The 19,069-nt window shown below is 41.4% G+C and overlaps 1 protein-coding gene across 2 annotated transcripts in view; it reads right to left on the bottom strand.

The window, feature by feature from the left end:
* Positions 1–13,623, bottom strand: part of LOC147906301 (Peptidyl-tRNA hydrolase II (PTH2) family protein) — a 40,593-nt gene extending 26,970 nt beyond the window's left edge. For both annotated transcript variants that reach the window (XM_087384191.1, XM_087384184.1), the window contains exons 1-4: positions 13,147–13,623; positions 12,897–12,955; positions 5,213–5,272; positions 4,986–5,055 (exon numbers count right to left, since the gene is read on the bottom strand). In XM_087384191.1, the coding sequence (XP_087240317.1) occupies positions 4,986–5,055; positions 5,213–5,272; positions 12,897–12,955; positions 13,147–13,341 (384 nt within the window). In that variant the 5' untranslated portion in view covers positions 13,342–13,623. The remainder of the gene's footprint in view (positions 1–4,985; positions 5,056–5,212; positions 5,273–12,896; positions 12,956–13,146) is intronic.
* Positions 13,624–19,069: the final 5,446 nt, after the last annotated feature.

The following is a 19,069-nucleotide window of genomic DNA, read 5'->3' as shown; positions in this document are numbered from 1 at the left end:
ACATGGGAGCACCCTTGACACCTTCAACCATCCGGATCTCTCTTTCCCAAGTGCACAAACAAAAAGTGCAGAAAGCTATTCTCTCCCTTTGGGATGAAGCAGTGGTAATGCATTGTTAGCCTTACCCCCACGCGATGACAAATTCGGATTGAGACCAGGCCAGTTTAGCCCTAAAAGGTGACCACATATAGGACGTCACCATCTATTTGGGGGGAGGGGGGCTACTCCATCTTAGCTCCTTGGACACCAGTTAGCAGAGTCTAATGTACCTTGGCCCACACCTAGTTTTCTTGATCACTTGGTACCTGTTGGAGTGGGGATTTGGAATTGCACACAGGAGCAAGGAGACAGAATGTGACGTATTACGTGGAGTGTTACAAATGAGTATAAGGTACAATTAGTAGCAACTGCCCTTACGGTACATTCACACACTTTTTTTGGGTAAAAGAACATTTCATTAAGAAGAATGTACATTCATAGCTGTCTCAAAGTGAGACAGCTACTACTCATATGCTAAAAAAGCTGAAAATAAAACACATGATAGCTGCTCCTGTAAAGAACAACTAGTATAGGAAAGCTAAAAACAGAGAAAGACCACTTCCAGCTGGGTCGCACAAAGATCTCCCATGAAATGCACGTCCTGAAGGGAGAGATGCAAGGAGGAATGGAAGAAATGATAAATATCCATAGTGGAGTACCCATAGAGCTGAGAGTTACGGGCATGATATAAAGACCACTGTGCCCAAAGACGACACCAACTGAAAAACTGAATGTAGTGCTTTTGGACTACATTCACACACACATTTTTTTGGTAAAAAGAAGTATATTATTAAAACAAAATGTACATTCAAAGCTGCTCCAAAGAGGAGCAACCTCTACTCAAAACTAAAAACACTAAAAGAAAGCACCTAACTGGTCCAGAGGAAGATCTCCTCAAACTTTTATGAAAAACAAAAGGAAGACATACTTAGCAAGCAAAGCAACACTTATGTCGTCATCAATGCCCAAGCATAAGCATAAGCATTATTTGACAAGTATGCAGGGTAATCCAGATGACGAGCACGTAGACAATCAAAGAATAGAGTTCAAAGAGCCCAATATCAAACCCAAGCGAAAGAAAGATCATATCCCTACCTAACAAGGTAGGATCCCAGGGTGGATCCCAAATAGCCAAAAATGCTTGTGAAAGCAAGCACTAGGGAACCATGCTTGTAGAAGTAGTTGTAGAAAATGTAAAAAGTCACGAGTCTCAAGGAAATGTAAAAGAGGTGTGCCATGGACTCTCTCGGAGCCAGACATCTATGACAAATAGTGGGACCAGTATGTTGATGTGCCAAAAATTGCCAAACGGAATAACTCCAAGCATAACCCGACATAAGAAAACTTGTTGGCTAAGAGGGAGTTTGCAATTCCAAAGTGGCTTCAATCTTCTCCGCCACCACTTTGCATTCCAAGTCCTAGACCATATATGATTTGCGCGATCTGAAATCCAAGGACAAGGCTGCAAGACCTTATACGATTTGGCAACCTTGATATTAGCCAACAGTAACGGACAACAGCCCAGAACCTGTGAAGGAAGGGCACAATCTTTAAGGCGAGACATGAGCTCAAGATTGGGCACTAGCAGAAAGCCTTGAAGCATAAAGAGTATGCCAAAGAGATCGATAGTGCAGCCCCAATCAAAATTGTCTAACTGCTCTAGGAAAAGATAACACAGTAACACCATCATCAAGCACATCTCTCACAATGTGGATCCCGTTGGACCAAATAAAATATGAACGTATGGGCTCTTGCAAAGCCATCGGATGAGCAAACACCTTAGACCAATGTAAACTCTCAGAATGCAACGATTTTCAATCAAGAGAGTCCCAACCATGCCATTTGAGATGCAAGAGAATTTTTTTCAGTCTGAAACATTCGAATCACAAAAGGGCAATCCTTAACAATGCCATTGCAAAGTTGAAACCATCACGCATAGCAAGAACTAGCTGCTATGATATCCCCACCAACGTCATCAATGCACCAACAACGGGTGTAGACCATAATATAAACATATGCTCTCACACATACATATCTAGCATCCATTCATACAAAGGTCTTCGTACTGAGTTTTCATCAGCACTCCGAAGGTGAAGGGAAGACTCAGCCATGACAAAGGCTAGCACTAAAGGAGATGGCGAATCAAAAAATAGTCCACATTCTCTTCATTCAAGCTACATCTGGCTGTGAAGACTATATGATTTCATTTTAGCCTCTCCCAAACAAGCAATTCTAAGAAAAAAATTGCTTAGACAATCGAGATGATAAAGCAGTGCACCACCTAAGAGAGAAAGAAAGAAAGAAAGAAAGATGTTTTAATGTCCAGCAAGAGGCCTCGTGGGCCTATGGGACAAAGTACAAAGTACACCAAAAGAAATAACTCATACAAGCCTCAATGGGCTGGGGCAAAGGGCGCACTAGGGCCCTTGCCGAGTGCTAAACTGATCTACAGCGCTCAATAGCTCAAGCAAAATCCAGCTGAAAATAAATCCAAGAACATGCCGAAAGTCGTCCTCTAAAAACACACCTCTAAAAACACAACACATCATGCAATTTCAATCTCATGGCAGTTACTCACAAGATTGAAACCCATGATTCACGATACATGTTAGAACATGAGAGGGACTCCTCCCGACACATGGAGTCTTTCCTATAATTCCTAGGTTCACCAATATTTTATTTTATTTTTTGTTTTTGGCGGTGTGATAGACACTTCCAATTCCCCCATGAGGGGTGTACTTTCACATTTGACTTAAATCTCCTTGGCCTTTCACAGATTCTCTTACAGCTTAACGCATTCATGACCCGATTGGCACCCAGCGAGCTTCCTATGAGGCTGAGCTTCTATAGGGACCACTACTTCCAACTTTTCAGAGGACGCCTTCATTGACCCACCACAATAAACATGGATGCATCTCCCACACTCCTTTAAGATATCAATCTGGCAGTTCCATGTCTCATCACACTGACTTCACATTGAAAGTGGACAGGCTGAGGGCATACGCAAAGAGAGTCGCATCTGTACTTTATGTGATCAACAGAAAATTTAGTTGGAGGAGCACCTCACTTTCACATGCCCTATATACTATCAGATCCAAGGTTGGTATTCTTTCTCTTCAAGGACGGTTTTGGACCCCTATCTAGTTTTTTGTCCGACCCAGCTCAGAGATGCCTGGCGACTTTCACTCATGAGGCGGTCCGACACGGAGAGTATTTGCTCGACACACATAGGCGAGATCACGGTGACAGCCAAACTCCACTTAGAGCATGATCATTGAGTTTTTCCAGTCAGGTAGCCCAGTCTAGCAGGCCCCAGGGAAAATGGCAGACCGAGGACCAGCACGAGAGACACAGCAAACTCACCATCAGGTTGAGCCACAGATCAGACTCAAAGACCTTCCCTCCATGCTCACAAAATCGAAGGCATAGCCGACAAGCATGACTGTGGCACTTGTCCGACACAAGGCCATATAGCTAGGAGACCACAGCGGACCACACATACCGACCACCGCGGACCATGGCCAACGCACTATCACAAGCTTTATACCCCCAGCCTCACCCATCACCAGGCTCCCTCTTATGACCCCCCCCCGGGCAGCTTTCGAACAATCATCATAGTGCTACCACATCACAACTTCCATTCCATGGGCTTAGAGATTTCCTTTTATGTATTGGTGTTTCTATTATTATGGCTATATTGTATTCGTCTTGGGTGTTGATGCCTGCTTAGAGGCTCCACCCTTTCAGCTCATTGTATCAAGTTCTTTCAGTCTTATAGACCCTTCGGTCTTTCAAAGGCATTCAATATACTCTCTCTCTCTCACTCTATGTCCTAGTTATCCTCTCTTCATTCGACAATTGCTAGTACACCCCTTTCCTAGCTCCTTTACCAACACTCATAAGAAACGTTATAGGGCTTAGAATTTAAAAGAGCATGGCCTCAAAAGAAGACGAATAGGAAAGCAATTATATATTAAAATAGTCATTGAGAAGCATGACAAAAGCTGAAAATTGCCAAAATATAAGAACAGAAGCATTGGTTTTAGTAAGTTCCGAATATTGTGAAAGAAACAGCCAAATTAGTCGCATGTGAAAATGTGTTACAGGGCATTAGCCCGGATGATATTCTTTGGCTCCTAGAAACCTTAAACTAGAAGCCAAATATTCTAGACCTGGCCATCTTGCACATGCAGTCTTACGTTTGAAATGTTGCAATTTTTAATGTGGTGACATGAGCCCAACGATCCCAAGGCGTATTATTTAAATAAAATATATATTTCTCTGTTGCCACTGATCTAAGACGACCCCCTCAAGCATGTTGCAACAGCAATCCCACATGTTGCACCATGACGTATGTGTGATAACAATGTTTCTGTGATGAGAACTCTTTTCAAGCTAAGAGATATGTGCATAAATCCACTACGACATAAACACAAAGTGATGCAAACTATCCACTATAATATTGTTAGCCACCAACTAGCAGCAGGTGTCTTAGAAAACTGGACAATATAAGATGTTTAGCAAGCCTTGTCCTTGTATGGCAGCAGAAAAGTTGAACTTACTCTGGCCATTTCAAGACTTAATTGCAGCAGCATATAGCTTAAAAACAGGATTACATGATTAGGATATACACGAACACATTGAAGACACCAAAACATTTGCATTTCCACATTAAAGGCATAACTTCATTGCCAAAAGGTGCAATGAATGATAATGTTGCCATCACAAAGGAGTGTTCTAAATGGCTTATTCATCTATTTAATCCCTGTCACCAGATGTGGCTAGAAGCATGAGATATGCAGGTTATTCTGTACCACAGCGCAACAACAAATTGAGCTCTCAAGATATAGAAGTGCTCAAGTATATACATACAGCCAACAATAACGACAAAAAATGCACATCTAGGACAACCAGCACTTAACAAGGAAAGTGTGGAAAAACACTACCTGAAGTGCCATCATTTCACCCTCACTTTCGACTTTTGTGACCACCTTCACTTGACCACACATCTCCCACCTTCACCATGGGGGATACGGTATAAGACGGGGACAACAACCAACTTATCAATATATTTTTTTTCCCAAAAATACAAGGGGCTTGAAAAAGGGAAACCAGTATGCAGAATTCCTGATGGAATCATTTGCAACTCAAATTTGAAGTTAATGTGGTGTACCTTCTAAGAGCCATTGGAGCCCTATGAAATATTTTCTTGTAAAGGCCAAGAGTGGCATGACTGCACCAAAACACACACAAACTTTAAGATAAATTGCTATCCACAGTCTCAAGTCTTATCAGACAGAAAAGAAGAATAAGAAGGCTTTGTGTGAAAAAGATCCTTTAGTCTTTGAGCTAATATTGCTAATATACTGCGAGAGGAAGCATAGATAAACTTGCAATCAATGTTATTTTGGGAATGAAAAGAAGTACATCATTCTGGTACAGGTTAACCCTATGTTAGTATGCATGCGTGTATAGGCCATCTCCTGGTGGTTCTAGTGATGCCCTATAGACCATGGTATGTGCCTTGTAGGCATAAATATCACTTGTAGTGTTAGTGCCTTTTAGGCCACATAGGACACTTAGTCCTATGTGACACCTAGGACACTTAGTCCTAGGTCTAGGTACAAGTACCTTGTACACTCTTTTTCTATTATCCTAGTTGACGTGACGGCTACAACCGTACTGAGAACTATGGCATTGTCATCACGAAGATCATAAACTAGGCATCTGTAGCCATCAAAAATCACTCTGAAACCTGAAGTGGCAATTGCTGAAATTGAAATCAAGTTGACTTCAATTCCAGGCACAAAAAGAACATTTGTTAGAGTGACAGGATGGCTTGAAATGGATGTGACCTGCACATCTCCAATTCCTTTTACAGCATATGAAGCATTATTAGCACATCCCCCTCGAGGTGCATCTGCTAAAGAATGAAACAACTGTCTACAAGATGTGACGTGCTTGGAGGCACCACTATCAAAATACCAAGACTGAGCGTCATTAGCAGTAAAGAGTGCATCAGCTTTGGAGGGATCAAATGAGCAATGGACAGCCCATGCCCAATCATTTTGAAGAGCATGTGCATGTGAAGCATCTGCTGGTCCATGGGATTCAATAGCATGTGAGGCATTAACTGTCAATCCTGCTTTCTTTTTCTCCGAAGCAATGCGCTTCTTGCATTCTGAAATGTCATGTCTAGGCTTGCGACAATAGTTGCATTTTTTCTTCTTTGATTTATCTGCTGTATTTTTAGATGCATGGGAGGAATTAGCTGAAACTCATCTTTGGCATGAGAGAATGGGTCATCTCAATTATAGAGCTCTTGCAAAGCTACATTCACAGCAGATGGCAAATGATGTACCTCAAACTCACACAGTTTCCAAACATGTGTGTGAGGGTTGTCTTTTGGGTAAGATGCATCGGTTTCCTTTTCAAAAGAATTGTCCAAAACTCTCACAAAGGAAATTGCAGCTAGTACACAATGATGTCTGTGGCCCAATGAGGACAAATGCCATTGGGGGGTACAAATATTTTATGACTCTCATTGATGATTTCACAAGATATTGCTGGGTATATCCTTTAAAAGCCAAATCTTAAGTTTTCTCATGCTTTCCGAGGTGGCTGAATATGGTTGAGAATGAATCAAGATGCAAGCTTGTCACTCTCAACACGGATAGGGGGGGGGAGTATATGTCAAAGGAGTTTGATGCATTTCTATCTTCACGGGGCATTACTCACTCATGCACTACTCCTTACACTCCTCAGCAGAATCATGTTTCTGAAAGGAAAAACAGGTCCACAATGGAGATGGCCACATGCTTAAGGCCAAGTCTTTGCCCAATAAATTTTGGCTTGATGCAGTGATGTGTGCCAACTATGTGCTGAATAGATCACCTACACGGGCATTGAAGACTGTTACACCTTATAAGCATGGAAAGGCATGAAGCCTTCACTTTCACACATGAGAGTTTTGGGTCTCTTGCATATGTTCATGTACCATCTCAGCTGAGACATAAGCTTGATGACAAAGCCATCAAATGCATATTTATTGGTTACAACCAAGAGAGCAGAGGGTATCGGTTATACCAACCAAATACTGGGAAAATTATTGTCAGTCGAGATGTAATCTTTGCTGAACATTCAGCTTCTCCTCTTGTGGACTGCAAAGCTAAGCCAAAAGTTGACATGTTTGATGCTTTTGAATCTTGGTTACCTCTGCCATCCTCAGAAGAGAACTTTGACCAGCAACATGAGCCTCCTGCAGGCCCTTCAACAAGCAATGATCAGCCAGTACCCCATGCTGATTTGCAGATTTCTCTTCCAGCACAAAATGATCCCACTATTCATGATGCAGTAATTGAAGAAAGAGCTGTCAATAGACAGCAAAGGCAAGTTCCCAAATGGCTTCTTGATACATTGAGGGACAGCAAACAAGATCAGCCTTTTGCTGCCCGGACAAGATCATGGAATAGACAGATGCATGGTCACTTTCTTGAGTTTGCACTCCTTGCTACAGCTTGCAATGAAGAGCCTTTGTGCCATAAAGATGCTTTTGACAGCAAAGAGTGGATGGATGCAATGAGAGCTGAGTTACAATCCATTGCCAAAAATGACACATGGGAATTAGTAGATCTCCCTCCCGGCAAGCATGCCATTAGTACCCGGTGGGTCTACAAATTAAAAAGAAAATCTGATGGCAGTATAGATCGCCACAAAGCCCGTCTTGTTGCAAAAGGATATGCCCAACAACAAGGCATTGACTTTGAGGAGACCTTTGCTCCCACATCAAGGATTACTACCATTAGATGTGTCATTGCCATTGCAGCCCATCATCATTGGCAAGTGCACCAGCTTGACATCAAAACTGCTTTTCTTCATGGGGATCTACAGGAAGAAGTCTATGTCACACAACCTCCTGGCTTTGAGGTTGTTAATTCTGAAAACAAGGTATGCCAGCTTAGAAAAGCCCTTTATGGTTTGAAGCAGGCACCCACGGCATGGTATGCCAAAATTCATGCACACTTACTACCTCTTGGTTTTCAGAATAGCCCCACAAAACCCACTCTTTATGTCCGTGGGAGTGGATCTGATTTTTTAGTGCTAATTTTATATGTGGATGATATGCTCATCACGGGCCTAGATACTCAACATATTGCAGCTTTCAAGGCTGATTTGCAGCAGGTTTTTGAAATGTCAGACATGGGACAGCTCCACTATTATTTGGGCATTCAGTTTGCTCATGTTAAGGGGGGTATCATGATGTCACAGTCCAAGTATATTGGACAGCTCCTTGATCGTTTTCAGTTCGATGATTGCAAGCCAATCTCTACTCCAGTGGACCTTGGCTTCAAATTCTCAGCTCATGATGGGAGCCCACCATGTGATATCACTCTTTATCAACAGGCTGTTGGATGCCTTATTTATTTATGTCACACCAGACCTGACTTACAGTATGCAGTATCTCAACTCAGCAGATTCATGCACATGCCCAGTTCACAACATTGGCAGGCAGTGAAGAGAGTCTTCAGATATCTCAGAGGCACTTAGGAATTAGCCCTCTTCTATGGTGATCAGGGTTCACTTACCATGCATGCTTACACGGATAGTGACTGGGCAGGATGTTCCGACACCAGAGTGTCACACACCGGCAATTGTTTTTTGCTTGGCAATTCATGTATCTCTTGGCTCAGCAAGAAGCAACCAACAGTTGCCACATCTAGCTATGAGGCTGAGTACAGGACAGCTTTCACTGCTACAGTAGAGTGTGTTTGGCTTCGACAGTTACTTACAGATCTTGGTATTCGCCAGACATCCTCCACTATTGTCTACACTGACAGCCAGAGTGCTTTGGCCATTGCACATAACCCAGTGTTTCATGTGCATACCAAGCATATTGAAGTTCACTATCATTATGTTCGGGAGCGGTTGTCCGCAGGAGACATAGAGTTGTCCTATCTTCCCACAGAGGACAACATAGCACATATGTTTACAAAGGCACTTCCTCGTCCCAAGTTTGAAGTCTTCCGACAAGCTTTACACTTGGTTCCCTTTGTTACATGATCTGGCATCCCTTGTACATTCATAGGTGGCTATATCCTTTTGGATGAACATGTGCCACCATGACTAGAAAATAAAGTATTATGAGACGTTTCCAGAATACTTCAGCCCATCCCATGGAGGGGGGTTTGTAGGCCATCTCCTGGTGGTTCTAGTGATGCCCTATAGACCATGGTATGTGCCTTGTAGGCATAAATATAGGCACTTGTAGTGTTAGTGCCTTTTAGGCCACATAGGACACTTAGTCCTATGTGACACCTAGGACACTTAGTCCTAGGTCTAGGTAACAAGTACCTTGTACACTCTTTTTCTATTATCCTAGTTGACATGACGGCTAAGACGTGTGCGACTCTTTGCAACCTGCACTCTCTCTTTCATTCGATCCTACAGCGTGCACGTGCGCACATAGGGCTCATGAATTGCAGCACATTATTCTCTTAAAAAAGGGAAAAGGATTAAGTCTTGGCAAACAAGAACAAAGGACTGAGAAAGCTGGAGCTCTTATGTAATGTTTGCTTTTTTGGCCCCACAGATCAATTTGGTCTTCTGCAGATGTTAATAGACCTTTCTCTTCTGCAGATGTAATAGAACTTCCAAATCATGAGACTTCAATGAAGTACATCGGGTGGGTTTGGAGGCAAGGAGAGTGAGGGAGATAGACACTTTCAAGCCATTCACAATTGAATCGAAGTAGAGCCTCTCCTTCATTTCAGGTTGGACCAGCAGAACTGATTCAAACTAGACATCGCCTGACAGATGCTTCACCCCATCCTAGCAGTCATTTGTTCTGAATGACTCAAGAGGAAACATCTGTGTACTGTGAGGAATAATCCCTATATGACAAACAGGGGAACTCCCTCGCACCAAAAGCTACAAGGACAAAAGTGTGTCCTTTGCTCCCTTTCAGCCAAAAGCGTGTCTTTTGCTAGCACTGATAGCGCCACCAGCGCCCTCGAGACAAACGATGAGGTGAGTTGGCATGTATCCTCTTCGTCTTTCTCAGAAACGAGTCAGAATATTAAATAGCATGGAAAGCCCTCAGCAGCAAAGCTCCTCAAGCAGCCCTGGCCCCTCAAGACAAGCCAGTAAGTCCTCATATGCAAGAGCGCTCAAAGCAAAGTGTCGAGTGTGAAAGGGCCACAAATGGGCATCCCAAGTCAACTCGGTCGAAGATCAGAGCAACTGCAGTCCAATATTCAGATGGACTAGTCTTTTTGCACCTGCAGTGTTTTGCTGTTTTCATCTTGCTCAAGAGGACTGATATAGTCAAGAATATGTCTTGGCCAGACAGATCCAGATATTATTTTCTCTTTTGAGATTAATAAAATACCACCTGTTCTGCCTCAAAGCCTCAAAGAACAAACACACAAAGAAGGGCAAACCCTTAGGGACAAAAATCTCCAAGAATGCGGCAAGATACATGTTTCACTCAGATTCAGGTACTGGATGGCAAACATATGCAGCTGGATGAAATCTGCAGCCCAAAATTGTGAATCAATGAGGTAATGCGCAGTTAAATCAAAGGGAAAGAAAGCTAGTTGTGATCAGGATTACTACCATCAAATAGAGCATGACCATCATTTGGAGCAACATTATTTACAGTTGTTGATGCACCAACACTAAGGACGTGGCTTAACAAAATCTCCTAAATGGGAATAGTGGGCAACACAGTAGATGATGCATGTCATACACCTTCATAAGACTATAACATCTTACAAATTATTTTTTTTGAAAAAGGAATTAAATAAAAAAGATGGTTGCAATGGATGGGTTACTTGATGTAATCTTGACTAATTTGTGTGGCTATATTCGAGACCTGTGAGTTGTTCGACCAATAGATTAAGTTGGTCTTTTCAGTTGGTTTTGATCATGAGTAAGGGCACAAATGATAGAAAATAATAAGATATGTATCTAGATGAATCCAGGAACATGCGCATACTCATCCTCTAAAAACACAACGCATAGTGCAGTTTCAATCTCATGATAGTCACTCATACGGTTGGAAACTATATAACTCCATCACGCATAGCAACATCACGCATAGCAATGACTAGCTACTATGACATCCCCACTGACATTATCAGCTCCCAACAGTGGGTATAGACCATAGTATAAAGATATGCTCTCACACATACAAATTCACACACCCATACATACTTGAGCATCCATTAAGATGTTAGAAAATGGGGGCCTCCAGGTGATTTCTAAAACAATATAAGAACCTAATGATCAGAATTCTCTTGCCATTTGGCTTAGGATAAGGAAAATTCGGGTTTCTCGTCTTCATCGTTTTATGCTCAAGTGCCACATCTCTCTATAGGAGATCAACACTATGGGTAAACGTATACACAGAGTGAGGGCAAGGGGGAGCAAACCACTCAGACCAAAGCGAATGCTAAGAGAGAGATGGAAGGAAACTTTGCAATCATTGTACTTCAAGTAAGTCTTTGTTGGCCAAATCCAGAAAAAGATTTGATAGATGCCCTGTAAGAATATATTTGGCACGAAGGTTGAGGTCAGGAGTCAACAATGTGATAAACAGATTGATGGAATAAAGAAAGGTTTACCCAAGAATCACTGAAGACATTTTGTAGTATCAGGACTCAAACTATATTCAGTGGCTTGCAAGAACCAAAAAGTTAAAAGTACTACCTATGAGATCGATAAGTATTGTTACTATGCCAGAAAGATTCCAATGATCCATGCATTTCCGAAACGTAGCTGCCCAAAGAAACGAGAAGAAAGACTGAACCCTCAAAGCTTACATGTCCCTGCTCCCATATCCACAACATCACCTTGTGTTCGACTACAAATGGATAGGAGGAATAAGGCGAACAACCCTACTTTTGAAGGAAGTCAGATCTATAGAACTAGCATCAACGTATCCAAATTAACCCCTTTGCTTAGAGTTCCTCCTCCGCCTACTTTGTGAGGAAAGAACAAGTAGGGCTTCCCGAGAAGATAGAAGACAACAGGATAGGTCTAAGATTACAGGTTTGAGGCACCTCATGAGATTATATTGAACATACAGTGGCTTCATTGAAGTCAACAAGCCTTAGCCCTCTCGTAATTTGTAAATTTTTAGGCTGATCTACTAAGGTGTTTTGTGAGTAAATGCCCAATCAAATAGCAATTTCGGTAATGCGACTGGAAGTTTTATCTTTCAAAAAATACACGCGTATGCACATAGCGATAGAATTTCAATACAAAAATATGGATGCATTGTGATCCCAACATTCGGAATGATATGAAGACTCTGATTTGTGTCTTTGGGCCTTAGCACATGGATGGGGCTAGCATGGGTTTAGGATGGGAATCTTTTTGTCATCATTACTCCCATCCTAGACCAAGTGGTCTAGGATGGATTTAGAATGGGAGTAGTGACTTTATCTCCCATCCTGGACCATGGCCTTTAAACCCTGGCAACCAAAATGGGTTCCCCTTTTTTGAGGATTCAAAAACATGGAAGGATGACATGTGTCCTTGTCCCCACATGGTCCCCACCTCTTAAACAATTGAAATGATGCCATGTGTCCTCTTCCACCTAAACTCATCCCTAGTTCTTTTTTGGTTAGCACATGGTGGGATGGAAATAGGATACAAATATGCACGGAACCACCTTTTCCCATTCCCATCCTATTTCTTCCCATGTGCTAAGGCCCTTATATAAGTTTTCATGTTGCTTGATATGTAAGTTTGGGCGTATGAACGTATGTTCGTATTTAAACATGCTTTGATCATCGCCATAACAGATTTAATACACAAATTATGTATGACATCGTTGGGAGCCAAAGCCTTGCCTGCATTGTGCAGCAATCTTGCCTTTGCCCATTTTTAAGTCATTTCGCACCACCAATACCTGCACCATTGCATTGAATCAGCTCATAAGTTGACAGTGAACTAATCCACCACGTCGCCTATTAAGCTATGACAAATTGCAAGCTGTGTTGCAGCTTGAAGGGCGCCATTAGCGCTTCAAGGTGACTAGTACGGATTAGCCATTTGTCAAGAGTGAAAAACTCCTAAACGATCTACCAACAAGCGTCCCACCATTTTAAAATCATCCATGGTCTCTGCCATGTGATCGACGTCGTGACGTTGTTTTTTGCCATCGTAGTCGAAGTCTATGATCGAGGAAGGAGAATCTGGTTTGTAAAAGCGAGCACCGCGCTTGCCGATCAGGTAACCGAGAGCCAGACAGCTTGTACCAACCACCACCACCTGCAACCAACCGGAATCCAACATTCTCCAAACCTCCCAGCGTTTTGTGCTCAAGCCCACAAACAAGACCTCTGACACTTACTCACCACATTCAAAAACAGAATTTTTGTTCCCTGCCTTGATCGAAGTTATTCTCTCCCCCCCCCCGAACTCACTCACTCGTACTCCCCACAAGTTCTTTCAGTTCAAAGGACGGCTTTAAAAGTGTGCTATTCCTAAAACGCTTCTCTCTTGTTGCTTCTATGTGACATAAGGCTCTAGATAACAATAACAAAGCTTCTTTCTGTCTCTCTCTTTCTCTCTCAATCTTATAAAGTACAAAATTCAAAGCTTCTCTCTCTCTCTCTCTCTCTCTCTCTCTCTCAATCTTATAAAGTACAAAATTCTAAGTCTCTCTCTCTCTCTCTCTCTCTCTCTTATAAAGTACAAAATTCTAGATCCCATTGAGCCACAAGGTTATACCCTCAAGCGTTCAATCTTTCTTGTCTCCTTAGTAAATGGATTATCATCATACATATTAAAAATAATAAGGGTACTTAACTAGATGTGTGGGGGAAGACAACCTTTTTGTCATCAAGCACATAACTACTAACTTGAAATTGAAGCTGAATCCTAGTATTTTATCAAATTTTAAAGGCAAAAAGCAAATGAGTAAACTAGTGGACATGAGATGCGACACAGGGCCGTCAGGCTCCGATCCTCCCTGCAAATGTCAGGGGTGGTGATTTATTATTGATTTCGTGATGTCCATATTTTGGAAGCTGAAGCTCAACAAATACATGAATAAGGCGATACAATAACTGATCCTCATTGCAGTCTATACAATATTGTCACATGGACTACAACCATATGAATAAAGGTGTCGTCATCCTTTGATCTTGCATCCATGTTGGATTTCCTTGCTCCCTCACATCGATGACATGCATTAAAAGAGAGGAATGTTGTAAGAATTCAGATTCAAAACAAGCAATTTTGAATGGACGAGCAATTGAAAATATTTATATGATAATATGTAATATATAATCACATCGATGACATGCATTAAAAGAGAGGAATGCTGTAAGAATTCAGATTCAAAACAAGCAATTTTGAATGGACGAGCAATTGAAAATATTTATATGATAATATGTAATATATAATTATTATAACCACACATGGTATGGGCGGGGGAGGCAACGCACTTCCTTTCCCAAAGAGTTATAATTCGAGGGAACGGACCCTTCCCTAGGTGACGCGATAATGTTGAAAATATAAATGCCAAGAATATTAGCACCGAGGATTAGTCTTGCGAATAGATAAAATATTGGCATATTACCTAAATGTCAATAGTTGTAATCGTAGTCGAACACCGGTAAAATCACCATGACTGATTGCTAATACTTTATTTGTCCAGCTTTTGATGTAAACAAACTAGAACCATTAAGGTGAGAAAGTAGGTTGGGGCCAACTCTCTCAATCTTCACCTGTCCAGAGTACCAAAGACATGCTACTAACCGGTCATAATGCCTATAAACGACCAATCAAACAGCTTGATTAAACTATAGGCTGATGAAAGCTTGAATCAGATTAAGAAGCAAGTGGAGAAATATCATTCAGCCTTGTATAATGCAACCGAGAGATTACCAGCAAGGATTATAGCATCGATGCATATTACGAGTCAAGATGCTTAAACACAAGAAGGATTCTAGATTATCATTGAATAACTTGTAGGAGCACACAAGAAAGATGATCTATCATTGTTTGTGTTTGTGAATTTTTGCCCAATCAATCCCCAAATGCCTTAGTGTCATTCTAACACCTAACTTTATTCTTCCTCAACCATGACCAAGCTTGCTTGTGCTTGATAGCTTTTGGCCAAGCTCTTGTTCTCTACAATTTGTCCTCATCACCCTCATTGGATGCCGCTTCCACCTTTCACCTACACAATCCTCAGGTCCCTTGCAATCCCATATATACCGATCATCGAAGACTTTATAGACTGATTTGAACTAAGTGAATTTTTTTGGGCTTTGAAGCGAGATTCAACAACGTTGGCAACTCTCCTTAGCGACATGGGTTTGCCAGTCGTGTTCTCATAATGCTTCATGTGTATCCTCTTATTGGAGCCTTTTTCACGGGTTACAGGTTCTCTTTGATCAATGTGCCTTCTTTTCTTAGCCCCTTGACTCGGTTTATCTATGTTCTCATGCTGGCCTTGTTACTTGTGCTCAAACTTTGCTCAGTTGTGTGTTACTTGCACCTGGCTCAAGAGCTCGACTTTATACTTCTTCGGCTAGTTTACTTACCACTCTCGTACTCAGTTGCTTTACAAATCATCTTCATGGCCTTTAGCTTTATCTTGCTCTTGGCTCCTCGCTGTGAGCACCTTGAAAGTTTCTTTCAAGCCTTTGTTGCTATTGCATCACTTGTCTACAAACGTCTAGACTCTACCTAAAAAATAACTGCCTCTCAATACTAGAGCTCACGAAACAGCTTCTATCACACCCCATGGTGCCAAACGTAAGTTGCTCCCACTTTCCTCATCATAATCTCACACATTCTTAAGGGAGGAGTTGTGCACTGGTGTTTCACGTTGTGATGGGGATGAGTATGAGTAGGAAGGTGTGTCGAGCACCACTATGTTTCGCATTCCAATTCCTCCTTCCAATACTGCATGGTCGCATCCAAATTGCTCCAGTGCTTGGTGGCATTGGCGCTCTAGTTGGCATTGCTACTGAAAACCTGCAACAATGACATAACCACTTTGTATACGATTACAGTCTAAGAGATTTACCTGCGTACAAAAAAATAATAAAATTTAAGTCTCTCCTTTCCTCATCTATAGCCCCAAAACCTCTTGCTCGCCACCAGCAATTCTTATGACGCTTGGATTGCATGGACAATTTTCCACAGATTTGAAGGGTACGTATTATAATTATTCAAATAAGATGTTCTATTGACATATAAATATAAATATAAGTTTTTATCATATAGATAAAAGTATATGATTTTAATTGTGCAAGCATATATATATATATATATACACATGCATACATATTGTGCGCGCGTGTGTGTGTGTAACTTGTGAACACGCAATGATATTCAAATTGATAACTCAAATCAACATTAGAGAAAGGGGGGCAAGCAAACTATATATAGGTATGAGATATCTAGTTTTTACTTGCCTAGTACATCCTACACCCAAGTTGCCCACCTTGGGCTCGTATATTACCTTGATCATGTGAAGAATACCATGCCTGCATTCTCTAATTCATACATGATCTCAATGTTCAACTTTGCCCATAGCTCTATAGAGTTGTTATGTAGCTTTGCCTCTTCCTTCCATGAGCTCAATCTAGCATCTAACTAACATTATCATCTAAATGAATTTGTGTATTTACCTTGTATGGATTCCAAATTAGTTTTATTCATGATTGAAAATTTTCCTACACTTATACTCATCCGGCAAGATTTTGCATCCTTGCAGTCAATCTTCTTCTGTTCTTGTAAATGGTCTACATTTGGAAAATGTTGTCCAACATCACTACTTGGAACGTCTGGGTCGCTTGGTGCAGTCAGGTGATGGGTAGACAATAGGTCCCTTCAATGGCTACCTAATCGCCATCAGGCAGGACATCATCTTCAATCTGCAATGTCACCAGGGAGCGTGGTACTTTAGGATTCGAAAGGTGAGAGCATTTTTTGCAAGTCTTGGCTTGCATGAGTCTTTTACCCCCTTTTCGTGAGAGGTATTTGCTAGATGTATGGACCACCACCCTGGTTTTAAGCTCCTATTCCATAGATTAGTGAGCTAGGCTCTCTAGAAACAGTTTGGTCTTTTCTTACAAGCATCTTACAGACGGTTTTTCTCTTTCTACTTAGCATCCGTAGCTCCTTTTAAAAGCTAATTTGCTTGGTGTTTCTCAAGAATTAATAGAAGTTTCTCAATAGATGCATAACTTTGCAAACAGACTAAGCAAAGAAAACCCCGATTACCTGTTGTGAAGAGGAGCCCATTGGATCTTGGTGATGGTGACCTTTTGGCTATTATGAGGTCATCTCAGAAGTGACTCTCTATCAAGATTGTGTGGTTGTTGTTGCCATCCACAATGTCCTAGCACACATCCCTAGATAAGAGGGGTGTAAGGGCATGGCCTTGGGTTACTATCGCTCTCCCTTAGTCGTAAAAATCAACATCAGGACTCGTTTGTGATGATGTTCTCTCGTCCTTGCACACGAGGCATGCCCAAGTTATGGGTTTGGAATGCCAAGTAAACGACAAGGGGATGGCAATGTTGATCTCTTTCTATCAAATCTGGCATCGATAGCCTTTATTGTATGGAAGAAGCATATTAGACAAAAAGATTCCAACTCTATTTGTTGCCATAAAAATTGGAGGGCTAGAATCCCCAAATTTGGTCGAAGATGTTCAAGCTGAAGAAGAGGAGGAATTGGAGCGAGAAAGTAAGGAGTTAAGAAATTGGAGGGTTGGCCAAGTGGAGGAGCTAATATAGGAAAATGGAAGAAGGAGAAGGAAGGAAAAATACTTGATAATGATGATGATGAAAAAATAAGAGGGAGTCGCCCAAAAAGCGCACTTCATGGTCTAATTACTCCATATTTGGTCCATATGAATAACTTGTTTCCTTCTTGAGCATGTCCCTTCTAGAGCTTTGCATCCACAAAAGAGATCAGGCTTTTGAGCAATTCCAATAGCCATTAGAATCATGACACGAGGCTAGTTAGGCTGGTCATGTAAAATATCAAGGACAAGTAGGAAACCAGCGCATTGTTGCATAATTAAAAATTATGTATAATATCTCAATCGTTTTTATTTTGTTTCTCCTTTTCTATCGTGCATACTTATATAACATAAGTGAAGTTCATGTGTGTGCACAACATGCACGTGGGTTTTTGCGTGCATGTATACAAGTCTGTGTATGTGTGTTATACATGCATGCATATGTGTATGCGTTGCACTCGTATACATAGTAATAAGTATTACCAAACGAAAAAAGAGTATGTGTACACTTGCACGTGTGTTATGCATTTATATGTGTGTGTGTGTGTGTACAAACGTGTGTGCACAAGCCTGCATGTGTGTATATGTGTGCATCTATGTGCACATGTGATTGTGTGCTTGCATATATGTGTGTAAACGCCTTGTCTATGTGTGTTTTGTGTATGCATCTACATGTGTATGTGTGTGTTTGCATGGTGTGTATGCACGCCATGCCTATGTGTACACATGTGCATATATGTATGTGTATGTGTATGTGTATGTGTGGTTTACATGTGTCTATGTGTCTATGTGATGCATACATGTGAGAACACACATGTGTGTGTTTTTGTGTACGTGTGTATGTGTGTTGCATACACATATGTGTATGTGTGTTTATGGTACAAGAGCCTGTGATAGTTCACGAGTTTGTAAAAGTCCTCGTGCCCAAGTGTGGTAATTCAAGAGGTAGTAATAGAGTCCAAGTCTAAGAGCAAGAGTTGGTAGGTAGTAGTTCACGAGTTAGTAAAAGTCCAAGAATCCAAGGGTGGTAATCCAAGGGGTAGTGATAATTCAAGTGGCAAGTTAACAAGTACAAGTACTCATGAGCACTGCCTTCAAGTTGGTTCTGTCAAAGGAAAACAATTGTCAAGATGAATAAATGATTAATTTGCAACACATGTGATGGAAGCCGTGTATAGGAAAGTTCGAATGATTTGCAAACTCCGTGTGTGTGTGTGTGTGAGAGAGAGAGAGAGAGAGTCCTAAAAAAAA

This window comes from Dipteris shenzhenensis, chromosome 1 (assembly GCF_047967505.1).
Source record: "Dipteris shenzhenensis isolate YYH24624 ecotype China chromosome 1, Dip_SZ_1.0, whole genome shotgun sequence".
NCBI lineage: Eukaryota > Viridiplantae > Streptophyta > Polypodiopsida > Gleicheniales > Dipteridaceae > Dipteris > Dipteris shenzhenensis.
The sequence above is the reverse complement of the archived record's forward strand: the minus strand, read 5'-3'. Positions and strand labels throughout refer to the sequence as shown.